Here is a 16,400-nt window from a genome sequence, read left to right as displayed (position 1 = left end):
TAAAATATATCAGATCAAGTGTACTAGGTAACATCGTCTAGGAAACTCAGATCTACTGGTACTGTCTGATGGTAACAGTAACAATTGCAAATGTGTTCTCAAATTCAGTAGCAGTTGCAGTATGAGACAGAGGTGACAAACTAATGTGTGCTGTAGGGATAACATTATAGATGATTAGCCATTGCATTTGTGCCCTTGATTTTGGCAGACAACTAATTCCATCATAACAGCATGAACAAGATGCTTATACAATCAATCTCGCAGCTCAGTGGCCAAGCATGCCTGTAGATAGTCTCATCCATGTGCAACAACTCAGCACGCTTGCTTGCATCACAGACAATATAACAAATATGATGCTTGTGATAGCAGTGCAAAGGGACGATGGGATGCTTTGGAAGGTACTGATTTCTCAATGCTTCATTGGTCTCAGAACCAAGAGAACTCCAGATTGAGTTCTGTTAGTAATACAGTGACTAGAGAACACTAATTCCATAATGTCATCTCTTAATCATAGCAAAAATATCTATTACTAAGCTCAATATATCTCAAACTTAATAATAGATATACTATCAGATGAAGGTGGCAAAATCATTAACTATATTTTAGCAATTACAGTGGGCATTTAATGAAGGAGACTATAGCATTGTTGTTATAGATGACCTTGTATTCATAAAGTCATTGGTCTTGTTGTTTATGATAGGCTGTTTATGTTGTTTGTGACACATGCAAATTGCATTCTTTTATTTGTCTTTAAAAATATAGCTTGCACCTGATTCCTACAATTTGAAGCTTACTGCAAGTGTGTACCTTCCACTCCAAGGCAGACTAGTGTGTGGAAGGGAAGATGGTTCAATTGTAATAATATCTGCAACACAGACTGTTCTTTTGCAACTTTTATATGGAAAGCATCAAACATATGAAGGTAAATAGATTGTATTTTAGCATTTAAGGAAGTCAAATGCCTGAATTTTTGTTTTTTGTATTTTGGAATATTACTAAGTGTTTTATGTTCAAGGAAATTATATTCAAATGAATTTAATTTCATAAACAAACAGGCATAATTTGTGGTAATAAATTGAAAGATAACTGTTTTAAAATGTTATGGTTTATACATTGTAGTTATTGCTATTATTTTGAATTATTTATTATATATTTTCTTCTCCTCAGATTGGCCGCCTCATCAATTGCTTCATGGGCACAATGGGAGAGTCAATTGTCTTCTGTATCCTTATCTAATGCACAATCGATATGACATTGCTCATTTACTCTCTGGTGGAGTAGATTTTTCTGTTTGTCTATGGGATATTTATACTGGGACACTTCTTCACCGTTTTTGTGTGCATGCAGGTGAAGTGACACAATTACTTGTGCCACCTGTAAATTGCAGTGTGAGTTTAATGCTGAATGCTTATTTTTACAGTTATTTTTACACTATATTATATCTCATTATTTTTATATGTTTTGCTTTAGATAAAAATTAGTTATTGGTAAAATAATGCTGTGTGTTGCATTATTGACATAGCTCCCAAGATAGAGTAATATAAAAATACTTCATTGAATTTTTAAGGTTCTATGTAAGTGACATATTTGAAGCAGAATTTTTGATCTTTTAAACCTTTCACAGTGAAGTTGCCCAATGCCCGTGCATTCAAACATCGGCAGGTCACCTGAACGCCTGCATCCATTTTCTACCTCCTGCTTTCTCCCATTATGTTAGTGTATATCTTATTGGTTTCAGGAGCTGTTAAATGATATGTCAATCACGCTTTTGAAGCAAGTAAAGTACCTGCTCTCATTTGCCATCCTATCTTAATGGGAAACTGCACACAATGGATGAAACCACACAAAGATCCCCAAAGAAAGAAGTAATCGCTTCACTTAAGTAGGTTATTGTTAACGTTGTAGCATTCTGCTTGGTGAGTTGGGGAAGGAAATTCATAAAGAGCATTAGTTATGTTTTAATGGAAGTGAAATATGTTGGCAAGTAATCACTGGTATTGTGAGCTCAATGAAGGGAAGCTTTGTCTATATGTCAAGACTTGGTGTTCTAATTTTACGATATAAATTTTGAATTGATGAAGGGACATCATCCTATATTTTAGCATACACTGGTGTGCAAAAATTAAGCACGAGATGGTTTTTTCAATATAACTTTGTACAAAAGCTTTCCAACTCAACACGTTTAATACCGTAAGATCCAATATACGTAAGGACAGGAGTAATGTAAGCAACGCTTACTAAAAGAGAAATCAGAGGGATAAAAAGAAGCTTTATTGAAAAAGTAGCATGGAGTGCAATGCGACTGAAGGCCGAAACATCCCTGTGATGGGTGTCCAGCAAGAAACATCCGGTCTTTAATAGGGGATATGATCTCTCCTGACTGCTAGGCAGGTTTCACAGCGTCTGCACAGGCTGAGAATGAGGGTGTCAATGAGTTGTTGAGGCATTGCTGCCCATTCGTCTTGCAGCGCCAATCGAAGCTCCGGAATCGTTACTGGTGGTAAGGTACGAGCTGCCAAGCGTCTGTCTAGAAAATCCCATACATGCTCGATGGGATTGAGATCCGGAGATCATGCCGGCCAATCCATACATTCAATATCCTCACTCTCTAAGAGCTGTTCGGCAGCTACTGTGCGATGACATGGTGCATTGTCGTCCATGAAAAGGAACTGCGGACCCATAGCGCCTCTAAAAAGACACACATATGGAAGAAGAATCTCGTTACAATAACGGGTCCCAATGACTGAACCTGCATTGAAGATGTGAATGTCTGTACGACTACCAAGCATGGTGCCTCCCCAAGCGAGAACACCGCCACCTCCATACCTGTCCCTTTCAATGATGTTCGAGAGATGATTGCGGCTTCCTCGCTCTCTCCAGATGAGTATGCGATGAAAATCGCTACTCAGACTAAATCTGCTCTCATCTGTAAAGAGTACTCGTCCCCATTCATTGTCTCTCCAATTCCGGTGTTCCTGGCACCACAGAGAACGCCTTCTCCGATGGGCAGGCATTAGAGGTACACACCGTACAGGGCGTCGTGCAAACAGACCACCACCGTGCAGTTTTCTGGCTACGGTAAAACGTGATATCGGTCGTCCAGTCGCCTGTGCCGTGTGTCTAGCGATTTCTTCCGCTGTCTGCCGTCTGTTTCTTCTGGCCTGTAAGGCAATATACCGGTCATCTGCGGGTGTGGTTCCTCGTGGAGGACCACTACTAAACCCCCGGATAGCTGTTCCTGTAGTTTGAAATTGTCTGCAAAGTCGTGAAATGATGCTGTGAGCAATTCCGAACTCTGCAGCCACACTTGTCACACTGCGGCCTTCCTCCAACTTCCCAATGATTCGACCTCGGGTAAAAGCATCCAGATGTCATCTAACAGATTGATTATTCACCATTTCTCGCTGAGGCAGCAACTCGGTGTGATTTTAACTGCTATACGGCGTGCAATCTCTTTGCCAGAAATACTGATCTTACACTGACAACATGCTTTATACTACTCAGACACTCCCCCATTACGTCTACCTGCATATTAGCGCATGTGCTACCGTACATCACCTTACTTAATCTCCTGATTGGTCTTTCTGTCCGCTCTGTCTCTTCGTTCAGCTGATATGCTAATTTTTCGACTTCGTCCTTAATTTTTGCACACCAGTGTAATTTAGTATTGACATATATAACTACATTATATTGTATTATGTAATTGTAATTACAGTCAGCAGGTTTATAAGTTTGGTACTAATAAGTTTTTTCAGGTCTCTTGAAGTCAAAGTAAATTTATTACTTAATATGAATTATTTTTCTTGTAGAATCGAGTTCTTCAGTCTGTCTGTTCAGTTGCTAGTGATCATTCTGTTGCATTGCTTGCATTAAAAGATAAGAAATGTATAATGCTGGCTAGTCGACATCTGTTCCCCATTCAAGTTATAAAATGGAGACCTTTGGATGATTTCATGATTATTGCATGTTGTGATGGATCTGTTTATGTGTGGCAAATGGAGACAGGTAATTTTTGTTCTTTTTTTGCTAGTTGGAATATGCATTTTAATTGTATTCTAATAATAGCTATTAAGAAATAGCTGAGAGCAAATTTAGGCTCCTTTTTGTTAATTAGTATAAAATATTTTGGATGTTATAAACTGCTGTATAACAGTTCCAGGTAATTATGTGCACTTAATAACATTATGATGTGCTTTTAAGGTTAACTCATAACATTTACTTTAAATTATGTAATTTGAACATTTTCTGTTATGTAAAAGTCATTATGGTAATAGGTATGGTGTCCAGTTCAAATGTTGAAATTATATATTTAATTCCTGATAGTATTGCAGAAATTAAAATTTTTGACATACAAATTGGTCAGAATTAAAACACTCCTACTCTGAGTTCTCTATACATTGAACTACTGAGTGTAAAGGCTCCAAAATTGTTGAACATACTATTCAAGACATGGGGAAATGGATTACATGAAAAAAAAATTAGTCCCAGAAACACCAATAGATAGTGCTGTACTACAGAAAATATGCTGAAAAGACGCAAAATACACATTTGTAACACATTTTATTTGAATGTACCAAACATTCATATCAGAAGGACCTTATCGATGCAGGGGAACCTGCTCAATATGGTTCCCTTCGTCAAGATGTAAAATCTGCAGTCTGTGGGCAGCTTGTTCAACTGCGAATCGTAATTGATCGCTTAGCATCTTGCAGAGTGATACTGTCTTTCAAATCTGCCAAGATTATCAGACGTCCTTAATAAAAAAGAGTTTTTAAGTAACCCCACAGCCAAAAATCACAGTGATTAAGATCTGGAGAACAAGATGGCCAGGTTGTTGGAAACGCACGACTAATTATTCTACCATTTGTAAAATGTTGCCAAAGAAACTGCTGTACACAGAGTCCAATGTGTTGAGGTGCTCCATCTTCCATAAAGGTAATTGAATCACGACATCAGTGTTGTTTCATTTGGGGTACAAAAAAATTTTCGAGCATGTTTAGTACCTCCTGGCCGCCACAGTGTCACACGCCCATTTCGCATAGTCTGTTCAAGAAAGAAAAGAACCAATTTGTTCTTTTTTTTTTTTTCATATCGGCAATAGAAATTATAAATAAAAAATATCATACTGCATGTGTGCGTTTTTTTGGGATTATTTGTGTCTTTTCAGTATATTATCACCATCTATTGGTGTTTTGGGAACTAATTTTTTTTTTCACATAATCCGCTTCCCTATGTTTTGAATAATATGTTGAAGAATTTTGGAGCGCTTACACTCAGTAGTACGATGTATAGAGAGCTCAGAGTAGGGATGCTTTAATTCTGACTACCTTGTATTATGCAGCAACGCTACCAATTTGTATATCTACATAGTGGAATGAAAAAAAGTTAGAAACGTACATTTCCTATTTGCTGTAGTAATTAAAAATTACATCATAAAGCTTCAGTATATAAACAAGAGTGGCTGAGAGCAAAGTGCTTCTTCCTGATATTCTGAGCATATAAGGTTACTCTGCCCTCCGGTTCAACTGTGGTATCACCTTCCAACCCGTTCAGTTCTTGTGTCCTCAGTTCCAGCAATGTGTGTGGTTCCTGTACCAGTTATACAAAACTACTAGATCATAAGGGCATGTCCCGGTGGCGTAATGTTAGACGGGACATTGAGTTGAACAGTGTTAAGCGAATTTCGCTTACTGCGCATGCTTGATGGTGTACCTTTGGCGCGGGGAGAAATATTGGCGACTGAGCAACCATACGCTAGCTTATTCGTGATCTCCATGGCTGCCAAGTGATGTTTGCAATTCCAGTGTTGTGAAACTTTGTTTATTAGCTATTTTAACGTCCGTACCGATGGCACTTGCTTATTTTTCTAATATATGTTTCATTTTAATTTGTCAATAACAGTGCATTTAATATTTTTTAGCATATATTGTGCATAATAATTTGTTATTTAGGTGTAATTTGTTTACATGTTATAATTCAGTTATGTAAACTGGATTTTCTCGCTTAGTTTGTTAACGTATATTCACGCTTGTATTTTCTTATATCAAAGAATTAAATAAACAGCATTAAGTAATTGTAAAATTTCTTCAATGTTATTTACAATTCCTCCGTATTTCTTTACGTAAGTAGGAATTGAACGTAGGGTAAATCCTGAATTGTTTTTATTCCTTAAAAGTATAATTAATAAATTTTCAACTACTATATCCTAAATTTCAGTCTTATTCTGAACGAAAATTCGTACAGCTCCAAAGGAAAGTGCAGAATTTCATAACTATTGCCTCTTGCATTTTGAATGTGAACACTGCTTCACATTATTTCGTAATAATTATTTACATCTCCTCCCTCTATGCCTGTATCAATGTTTTCATCGGGTTATTTATCAATAATTCCTGGTAGAATTAGAAATATATTATCAGAAACGGTTTTTCCTATATCATCTACAAGGAACAGAAATTTAAAGCGATGAATTATTGAAATGAATTTTAGTTAGTATTTGAAGTTATTTAGAATTCTACTGCAATGGGAAATATGTTATTTAGATTTCTGTTGCATTAAAAATTATTTAAAAGCTGTGTAGAAATATTATTTTGAAATGTAAAAATTTTAAGTAGCAAAATTAAAAGTATTTCAAAGGTAGCTGTTGTCACTGATCATAGATTGATTTGTCAAGGGAAACAAACCAAGACTTCAGTACATAAACAATATATTTTTTATTTTGGGGAGTGAACATTGTTATTAATGGTGATGTCATCAAATAAAAAACAAAGAATCTTTCCAAGTGAAATGTATTTTACCATTTCTTTGAATTTATATATTCTTCGGAATATTCCAAGCATTTAAAAGAAATATATTTCACAATATTTTACATATTATGTAACTGTGGATGTATTCTTATTTCCTTAAGTTCTGAATATCTGCAGAAATACATCTTTTGATCTGATTTAGCTGGCTTAGTAAGTTAAGAAATAAATTTTTCTTTAATATTTTGGAATTATTAACAAATGAATTTATACTAATTCAGAAGTCAAACAACAAAAATCAGCGTTATGTTTACAAAATTTTCACAGGACTAGTTTCGATGGTTTTACTGAACCACCATCCTCAGCTGCAAAACCGCAAACGAACAAGATAGGAAATAATGATTAGATAAGATAAGCAAGCCTGGATAAGCAAGTGGCGCCATCTATTGGTGAAACCAGAACTAAAACATAATTTCTTTAAAGGACGAAGGCAAAGTTAGATTGGAATTAGGATTGTTAACTAGAACAGAAAGATTTTTATGAATGTGAAATGCCTCTAGAAAATCCAGTTCGCCAATGGAAGATGCTTTTTGGATAATTTTGGCAGCAGAAAAATTGAAAGTGTGATTTTCGGACCAACAATGTTGAGCAACAGAAGACTTCCGTGTTTCCTTTTTTCTAACATATGCCTCATGTTCTTTGACGCGAAATTTTAAGGCTCTCTTAGTTTGGCCAATGTAAATTAAACCGCACTGGCAAGGAATCCTATAAATACCCCAGGAATTCATATCCGGAATGGGGTCCTTGAGTATGGAAACCGGAATTTTATTGATGGGAGAATAAACAACCATAAAATTAAATTTCTGCAAAATATGTGCAAATTTATAGCTAATTGATGGAAAGAAGGGAATGACAACAGAATTTTTATAATCTCCTAAAACAAGAGTGTGCCTTTTAGTGTGTTGAGATGAGAATTTTTTTAAATGCTTGATTAATAATGTTGGGCGAAAAGCCCCCGTCAATGGCTATTGCTTTTAAATAATTTAGTTCTTCATCAAGAGCTAGTTTGGAGGAGCAAACTTGAAGAGCACGGAAAACATAGGAATAAAATGAAGCTAACTTTTGTTTAGTCGGATGACATGATTTAAAGTGTGATGGAAGGTAAACCGTAGTACTGAAGTTGGATGTATTACGTGTGACCAGAATGTCGAGAAACGGAAGAGAATTACAAGTCTCAAGTTCAAAAGTAAACTGAATAGCAGGATCAACAGAATTCATTGTTGAAAGAACTTTATTTAAATCATCTTTATTACTTTCAAACAGGGTAAAAGTATCGTCTACGTAGCGGAAACATGCCGGGAAGTTTAAAGTTTCAAACAATTGTGATTCATAGTAATGCATGTAGATATCAGCCAGGATGGAACTGAGGAGGCTTCCCATGTCTAATCCCTCAGTTTGCTTGTAATATTTATTTTGGAAAACAAATTGTGTTTGTTTCAAACAGAGTTGAGTGAGAGTAATTAGCTCATCAATTTTGATGCAAGAGAAATGAAATTCGCGAAGTCTGGTTTCTAGACATCTTAATGCACCCTCCACTGGGATATTGGTGAATAATGATTTTACATCAAAAGAAACCATGAGTAAATTACTAGGAGAAAAGTTTATAACCTTTTTTACAAATTCTGTTGAAATTTTATGGTGTAAATGTTATTGTCTAATAGAGTTGAAAATCTAGAAACTAAATATTCAGCTAATGGATACGAGGCAGTACCTAAATTTGATACAATACGGCGGAAAGGAATACCACTTTTATGAATTTTCGGAAGACCATATATTCTGGCACAATTCGCAACAGATGGGATAAGCGATTGTTTTAAGTTGCTTAAAATGATTTGCGAAGTTTTGATCGCAGTTTTTATTTTTAACAAGTCCAAAGGTGAAGGATCTTTAGGAATTGAATTATACGGTCCTCCTTCGTTTAAGAGTTTAGTGACACCATCGATGTAAGTGTTCTTATCCATGATAACTATCTGGCCACCTTTGTCGGCCTTTGAAATGATAATATCTGAGTTAGAATGAATTTCGTGCATTGTAGCTCTTTCTCTCGCAGTTAGATTTGGTTCCAAAGGTTTATTATTGAATTTCACATTATGAGCGATAAGATGCCTAATCATTTCTGAGAATCTGAAACTTTACTGAACTTGAAAGCTTTTTCGATAGGAGCCAAAATCTTTGGAATCGAGGGTTTACAGGTTTGTGAGAAGTTAAAATTATATTTTAGAATTCTCTCTTGTTCTTATGAAAGACTAACATTAGAAATATTAACTATTGGCTTGATGTTTACAATGCAAAGATTTTTGAACTACTTGAACTGGAAGACTGTAAAAGGAGTTTTTCGAATTTAACTGCAAGGGTGTTTTTATGACGGTTAACTGCATTCTCCGTTCTAAACCAAGACTTTTGTTCAAGGGCAGTGAATTTTGGATATGATTTAGTGAGTTCCAGATGAAGCTTATAGAGTTCATGTTAAATTTTGGACCATTGTTGATGTGTATCCCTTATGATGGACCGAAGTAAGGCAAGCTTGCAATTTAACAGAATTCTTGAAACGCGACTCAAAGGTTTTTGATTAGATTTGATTTGAATAAAATTGGGGATAAATTTTTTACATTTATATTTAAGTAAAAAGGCAATCATAATTCAGGAATTTTTGCTCTTTCAGGCGTAATTTAGTGAAACGATTAACGGATGAAGGCATGATAAACAAAGCAGAAAACCAAACTAAATTAACTAAGCAATAATAAAAGCACACACAAAACAGCAGAAAAATCCCTCACTGAAATGAATAGAAAACGAAACGTTTGTAAGCAAAATGCACGAAATCAGACAAGCAAAGCACAATATCCAAATATACTAAACATAAAGGCTGACAAAGGCGGCCAGATAGTTGTCATGGATAAGAACACTTACATCGATGGTGTCACTAAACTCTTAAACGAAGAACCGTATAATCCGATCCCTAAAGATCCTTCACCTTCGGACTTGTCAAAAATAAAGACTGGGATCAAATCTTTGCAAATCATTTCAAGCAACTTAAAACATTCGCTTATCCCATCTGTTGCGAATTGTGCCAGATTATATGCTCTTCACAGAATTCATAAAAGTGGTATTCCTTTCTGCCCTATTGTATCAAATTTAGGTACTGCCTCGTATCCATTAGCTCAATATTTAGTTTCTAGACTTTCAACTCTATTAGACAATAACATTTACACCATAAAAAATTCAATAGAATTTGTAAAAAAGGTTAAAAACTTTTCTCCTAGTAATTTACTCATGGTTTCTTTTGATGTAAAATCATTATTTACCAATGTCCCAGTGGAGGGTGCATTAAGATGTCTAGAAACCAGACTTTGTGAATTTCATTTCTCTTGCATCGAAATTGATGAGCTAATTACTCTCACTCAACTCTGTTTGAAACGAACACATTTTGTTTTCCAAAATAAATATTACAAGCAAACTGAGCCATGGGAGCCATGGGAGGCCCCCTCAGTTCCATCCTGCCTGGTATCTACATGCATTATTATGAATCAAAATCATTTGAAACTTTAAACTTCCCGGTATGGTTCCGCTACATAGACGATACTTTTACCCTGTTTGAAGGTAATAAAGATGATTTAAATAAATTTCTTTCAACAATGTTCTATTGATCCTGCTATTCAGTTTACTTTTGAACTTGAGACTTGGAATTCTTTTCCGTTTCTCGACATTCTGGTCACATGTAACACATCCAACTTCAGTACTAGGTTTACCGTAACCCTTCATCGGTTTGCCTTCCACAACACTTTAAATCATGTCATCCGACTAAACAAATGTTAGCTTCATTTTATTCCTATGTTTTCCGTGCTCTTCAAGTTTGCTCCTCCCAACTATCCCTTGCTGAAGAACTAAATTATTCAAAAGCAATAGCTATTGACAGGGGCCTTTTCATCCAAAATTATTAATCAAGCAGTTAAAAAATTCTCATCTCAACACACTAAAAGGCACACTCTTGTTTTAGGAGATTATAAAAATTCTGTTGTCATTGCCTTCTTTCCATCAATTAGCTATAAAGTTGCACATATTTTGCAAAAATTTAACTTTCGGGTCATTCCAGTTTCCATACTCAAGGACCCCATTCCGGATATGAATTCCTGGGGTATTTATTTATAGGATTCCTTGCCAGTGTGGTTTAATTTACATTGGCGAACTAAGAGAGTCTTAAAATTTCACGTCAAGGAACATGAGGCATATGTTAGAAAAAAGGAAACACGGAAGTCTTCTGTTGCTCAACATTGTTGGTCCAAAAATCACACTTTCAATTTTTCTGCTGCCAAAATTATTCAAAAAACATCTTCCATTGGAGAACTGGATTTTCTAGAGGCATTTCACATTCATAAAAATCTTTCTGTTCTAGTTAACAATCCTAATTTCAATCCAACTTTGCCTTCGGCCTTTAAAGAAATTATGTTTTAGTTCTGGTTTCACCAATAGATGGCACCACTTGCTTATTCTTGTCCAGGCTTTCTTATCTTATCTAATAATTATTTCCTATCTTGTTCATTTGCGGTTTTGCAGCTGAGGATGGTGGTTAAGTAAAACCATCGAAACTAGTCCTGTGAAAATTTTGTAAATATAATGCTGATTTTTGTTGTTTGACTTCTGAATTAGTATTTATTCGCCGTGTTATTGTGTCTTAAATGATTTTATATTAATTAGAAATCGATACTCCCCCAAAAATTCTTAGAGACTTGCAAATACTTACATAAATTTGATTCCCCCCCCCAAGTACGTGTGACGAGTACGTTCCATTAGACTTTGTGATTATTTTGTAACAGCTGTACTTATTGCCAAATTTGGTCTTTATGCATATATATAAGGCATACAACATGCATGCAAAGTTATGATAGCTGTTAATTATCATAATTGACCAAACATTACGAATACTGTTTCTCTTTCAAGATATGTTCTTTCAGTTGTTTTCATAAGAACTTCTGTATTTATTTAGAAAAAATTCTGCTGATAAAATACTACACACTGAAATATTTTTAAAATGGTGTTTAAGAATGCTGCTGATTTTTCAGAGACACAGTAACAATTTAACTGGTTATAACCTTAACAGAACAGAGATGTTGAACAGAAAAAGAAATGGCATTAGAAATGCTCGAATGCCGAATTAAAATATTTGGTCATAAAACAAATGTAATTACGGTTAACTGATTTTTGAACTTGAAGACTGATTATCAAGTATAAGTTAATGTTTAATAAAAGAATTTTATGAAAACAACCTAAATTTGAAGTACAATGAAAATAGTAGATTTTATTTTACCAAAATAGCTTAGTACAATGATTTTGTCAATGTTATTCTTTATGTTTGTTAATGGAAATTAATAGAATATAACCTATATTATGAATATAAAGATAATTTTTTTTATTTTTAACTATCGCTAATTAAATATAAAACATTTACAAAAGTTTGAATATTTGGTGTTAAAATTCGATTTTTCATTATTAAGATTAAAAGCCCTTTCCACCGATTACTTTTCTTGATTTAATGAATCTCCTTTTCATATTTCGTGCATCTTATATGAATTTCACCCACTTTGGTAATATATACTGTGTGAGAACTCTGGAAAACTTAAAGCGACTTCTCGTTATGTTTTGGAAATTACAACAGAGGTTTGGAATAGGTGTAAAAAAAACCTTTTATAAACTCAGACAAATTAACAGAGTGCACAGCTTATTCATACAGAATCAGCCAGCATTTATAGCATAAATCAAAAGTAACGAAATGAATTCAACTAAGTAAATTTTTGTTAGCCTGAAGGCTACACAGACAGAAAATGCACAGATTGTCTCAGATCTAATATTGGCTTGATAAGCTAATGGCGAGAAAAATGCAATGCTACAGATAATCTGCTCCCAAGAGAACCAACTAGTAATGTGGTCTTCAAGTAGATTCTTAGTTCTGATTCTACCATTTAAACCTCTTCCTTTAAATACTACTGCTTTCTGCCTCATTCGAATACACTCAAAATTAGCATTCTCGCAGGAAAATGAAAAGCGAGAAAGAAAAGCTAATTATCATAAAATAACTGGTTAATAAAAACAAATTAATACTCTACAACCTCAATTCACTATTTCAATTTAGCCTTTGTATCGAAGTATACACTTGTTTCGGTGACAATAAACTTAATTCTTTTATTTTTTACCCGATTACATAACATCACACGCAACAGCTGTAAATATGGAAAACACATGCATATATTCAGTAGTATGTTAATTTCTTTTGAATATATGGTGTCTGTCATCTACAAAAGAAAATTGTAAACTTAAAATATAAGATGTGAACATAGGTCTCCTGTTGGATAATATAAGAAAGTCACACTTTCTGGTATTATTATTATTTTTTATTATTTGTGGCCCACCAGCGGCCGAGCGGTAAAGTTGCTGAACACTGGTAGTTCGGTCCGAGGTTCGAATCCCGCGAATGGGCTGGCTGCATGTGCGTTTTCGTGGTTTTCCCCATGTGTAACGTGTATACGAGCCAGTTTCCCTTAGAAAGTCCTCCACGAAGGCATCCCTCCCCTTAGGCAGATAGCCCTCGAGGCTTTGCCATAATCACACACACACATTTTATTATTTGTAAAACCTAAGGTCCTACAAATATTAAAAAATAATAATTAAAACCAAACACTGTGTGGAGAGTAAAAAGCATAATGCGGAAACTTGGTGAAAAACTAACATTAAATTAACACTTTGCCCGAGTGTTATGGTCAGAATCCCATTCTGTATAACAGTATATGCATTTGACATTATTAGGTATTGCTAATTAAATAAACATTTAAATACTTCAATGAAATATCAAGAAAATGAGAAAAAAATTATGAATACTACTTACTGTATGATATGAATTTTTTGAAAATGAGCTAATTAATAAACAATAACCAAACTATATAGTTCCAATATTCCTTACACTGAAGTCTACTTCATATTATTATATCATCATTAATTATAAGGGCAGAACATTTGTGGTCTTCACCTTGCAAAATCCATAAGCAACATTTTAATAATATAGAAAAATTTCATATAATGGCTAGTAGCTGAACTGAATGAAATGAATATTTTAAAATTATAATTAAGCATATTTTAAGTTCACTAGAAATTTAGGGACATATAATGTTTAAATATTTCAAGTTTTGGAGGAACTATTTAAAATGTCTTCTTTTTTTGGGGTGGCTTGCTTTAACTGCTTATGTATTACAGATTTTAGCCATATAATCTCATAAATAGCATTTAAAGATTAATTTTTTAACCCAGACAGATCATATTTCCTCATATGAAGTTCTTGTTCAAAATTTATTCACTGTCTTACATATTCATTACACACACAATATATTCAAATACTAATTCATCATATATTAATACAATATTCAAATACTAATAATTAAATCCTTAAAAAATTTTCCTCTATTAAAAGGTTTGTTTGGTTTTGGTTTATTTAATTATGGCAAAGCACACTAGGGCTATCTGCCTAAGGGGAGGGATGCCTTCGTGGAGGACTTTCTAAGGGAAACTGACTTGTGTACACATTACACATGGGGAAACCACGAAAACGCCCATGCAGCCAGCCAGTTCGCAGGATTTGAGCCTCGGACCGAACTACCAGTGTTCAATGACTTTACTGCTTGGCAGCTGGTGAGCCTATGAAAAGAAAGAACATTTTAAAATGTCCAATTGAGCAGTTGTTTTTACCTCAAAATATGTCACTGTTGTATTATTTTTCAAATTCGTTACTAATACATGAATTAAGTAAACTCAAGTATTATTTAGAAACGAGGATTAGTGATATGGGATGGGCGTTTTGAATGTTCAGGGTTTTATGGAAAAGTACTACTGAATGGTAAAAAAGTTTTATTAATAACAAATAATTATTGTATGAAATTAAAACAAATAATTATTGTATGAAATGCATGACAGAGCAAAGAATGAAAACATATACATGAATTTACAATAACATAAGCTGTAAAATAAACAGAATACAGGAATATTAACATAAATTTACATTAATATGAAACAAGTGTTATGAGTAATAATATTACTCAGATTTTTCCTTATACTTAAATCTTCATTTTCATTGCTCTTTTAATATCTTGTGTTGGTGGTTGGCCTGCACGCATTCTTTGAGCAATAATCTCTGTGGCACTTTATCAAAGCCTATATATTGTTGAAACAAACATTACCAAATGCTAACTTGTGATGACATTAATACATGTGTCATAACAAATACACAATGAATGTTAAGAAAATGTTAATGTACCAATATTTCTTGTTTCATTAGTATCAATTCATGAAATATCATAAAAGGAGGAATTAGACATTTTCGATTAAACATTCAATTATGCATCTACTAATTTCAGTGTTATGGTGTGGCAACAGAGTAACTATGTGAGACACACTAATCCCCTCGAAGATTTCTGATTTACAAAATAATTTTGGCAATAACTTGTAAAGGCTTTAAAAAAAAATACAATTCTTAAGTAATTACATATATTTTGCAGAAATACTTCAGAATTGTTTGAGCTGGTATTCGTGAGAATCCTTGAGTAACTTTTTGAATGCAGAATAATTAAACTGAGAAACAACAGAATGCAGCCAAATTATATCCCTATGTATTCTTTCATTTCACTTTCTAATGCATGCATAATAGCATTAATTAAGAATTTAATAAAGACATTAAAAATAATTACATGAAGCAAGATTTCTAAAATTTCAAAATTGCATATAATTAAAATCTAGTTTAATATCTGCAATACATTTCTAACTCATCATATTTTCATAAATTTTAAAATCTAAGACTAATTACAATAAAACATACTTTATGACAAAAGAACATGAACTTCCAGACTAAATATAATGTGTATCTTTAGCCTGAGATTAAAAACTATACTAGGAAACATTTTAGAAAACCATATTTAATACATTTTAAACTATTTTACTTTCATAGATAAAGTTTCCATCTGATCAAAATTATTAAATATTCATCAATCTTTTGATCATCAGTTTCTATTACCTGCTGGTGAGGCAGAATGTATTCACGAAGACACAAAGAATATGTATTACTGTGTGCCACTTTTTGTCAAACTGCTTTCTTCTACCGCTGCTACAAGACCTTGCAGCTGCTTATCCCATCTTGCTCTTTCCTTTGTTAAAACAATTATGATGTAAAGTCTAAATTTAATCTTACTTAATTTAAATCAATATTGAATATATAATCTTGAGAATTTCATCTAAAAGCAAAATGATATAATGTGAGAACTGAATAAAGATGCGGGATCTAAAAAGCTAAATCCTTCTTTGTTATCATATTGCAGCCATAACAATGCCTGGACTATGATGTAGTTATATCGTCAGGCTTTGTCATTCCTGTGCCTGCCTGCCAAAATATTACATACATATGTATGAAAGCTATTAATATAAGCTACGTAATGTAATCTATTACAATTATTTTGCCACAGTATTTAGAATAAAAGTCTGAAATATTGCCATGTCTTGCAAAATATCAACTAAATCTGTACACAAGATACAAAATATCAACTAAATCTATACACAAGAATTTTCCAT

At 33.8% G+C, this 16,400-nt stretch overlaps 1 protein-coding gene across 6 annotated transcripts in view; it reads left to right on the top strand.

The window, feature by feature from the left end:
* Nucleotides 1-16,400, top strand: part of Rbcn-3B (WD repeat-containing protein Rbcn-3B) — a 130,200-nt gene that overhangs the window by 47,860 nt on the left and 65,940 nt on the right. For all 6 annotated transcript variants that reach the window (XM_035354307.2, XM_035354304.2, XM_035354305.2 and 3 more), the window contains 3 exons: nt 763-922; nt 1,168-1,388; nt 3,810-4,005. In XM_035354307.2, coding sequence (XP_035210198.1) covers nt 763-922; nt 1,168-1,388; nt 3,810-4,005 — 577 coding nt within the window. The remainder of the gene's footprint in view (nt 1-762; nt 923-1,167; nt 1,389-3,809; nt 4,006-16,400) is intronic.

The sequence above is a fragment of the Stegodyphus dumicola genome, chromosome X1, assembly GCF_044657685.1.
Source record: "Stegodyphus dumicola isolate Sdum_Otavi_A_Nest chromosome X1, ASM4465768v1".
NCBI classification, from domain to species: Eukaryota; Metazoa; Arthropoda; class Arachnida; order Araneae; family Eresidae; genus Stegodyphus; species Stegodyphus dumicola.
The sequence above is the reverse complement of the archived record's forward strand: the minus strand, read 5'-3'. Positions and strand labels throughout refer to the sequence as shown.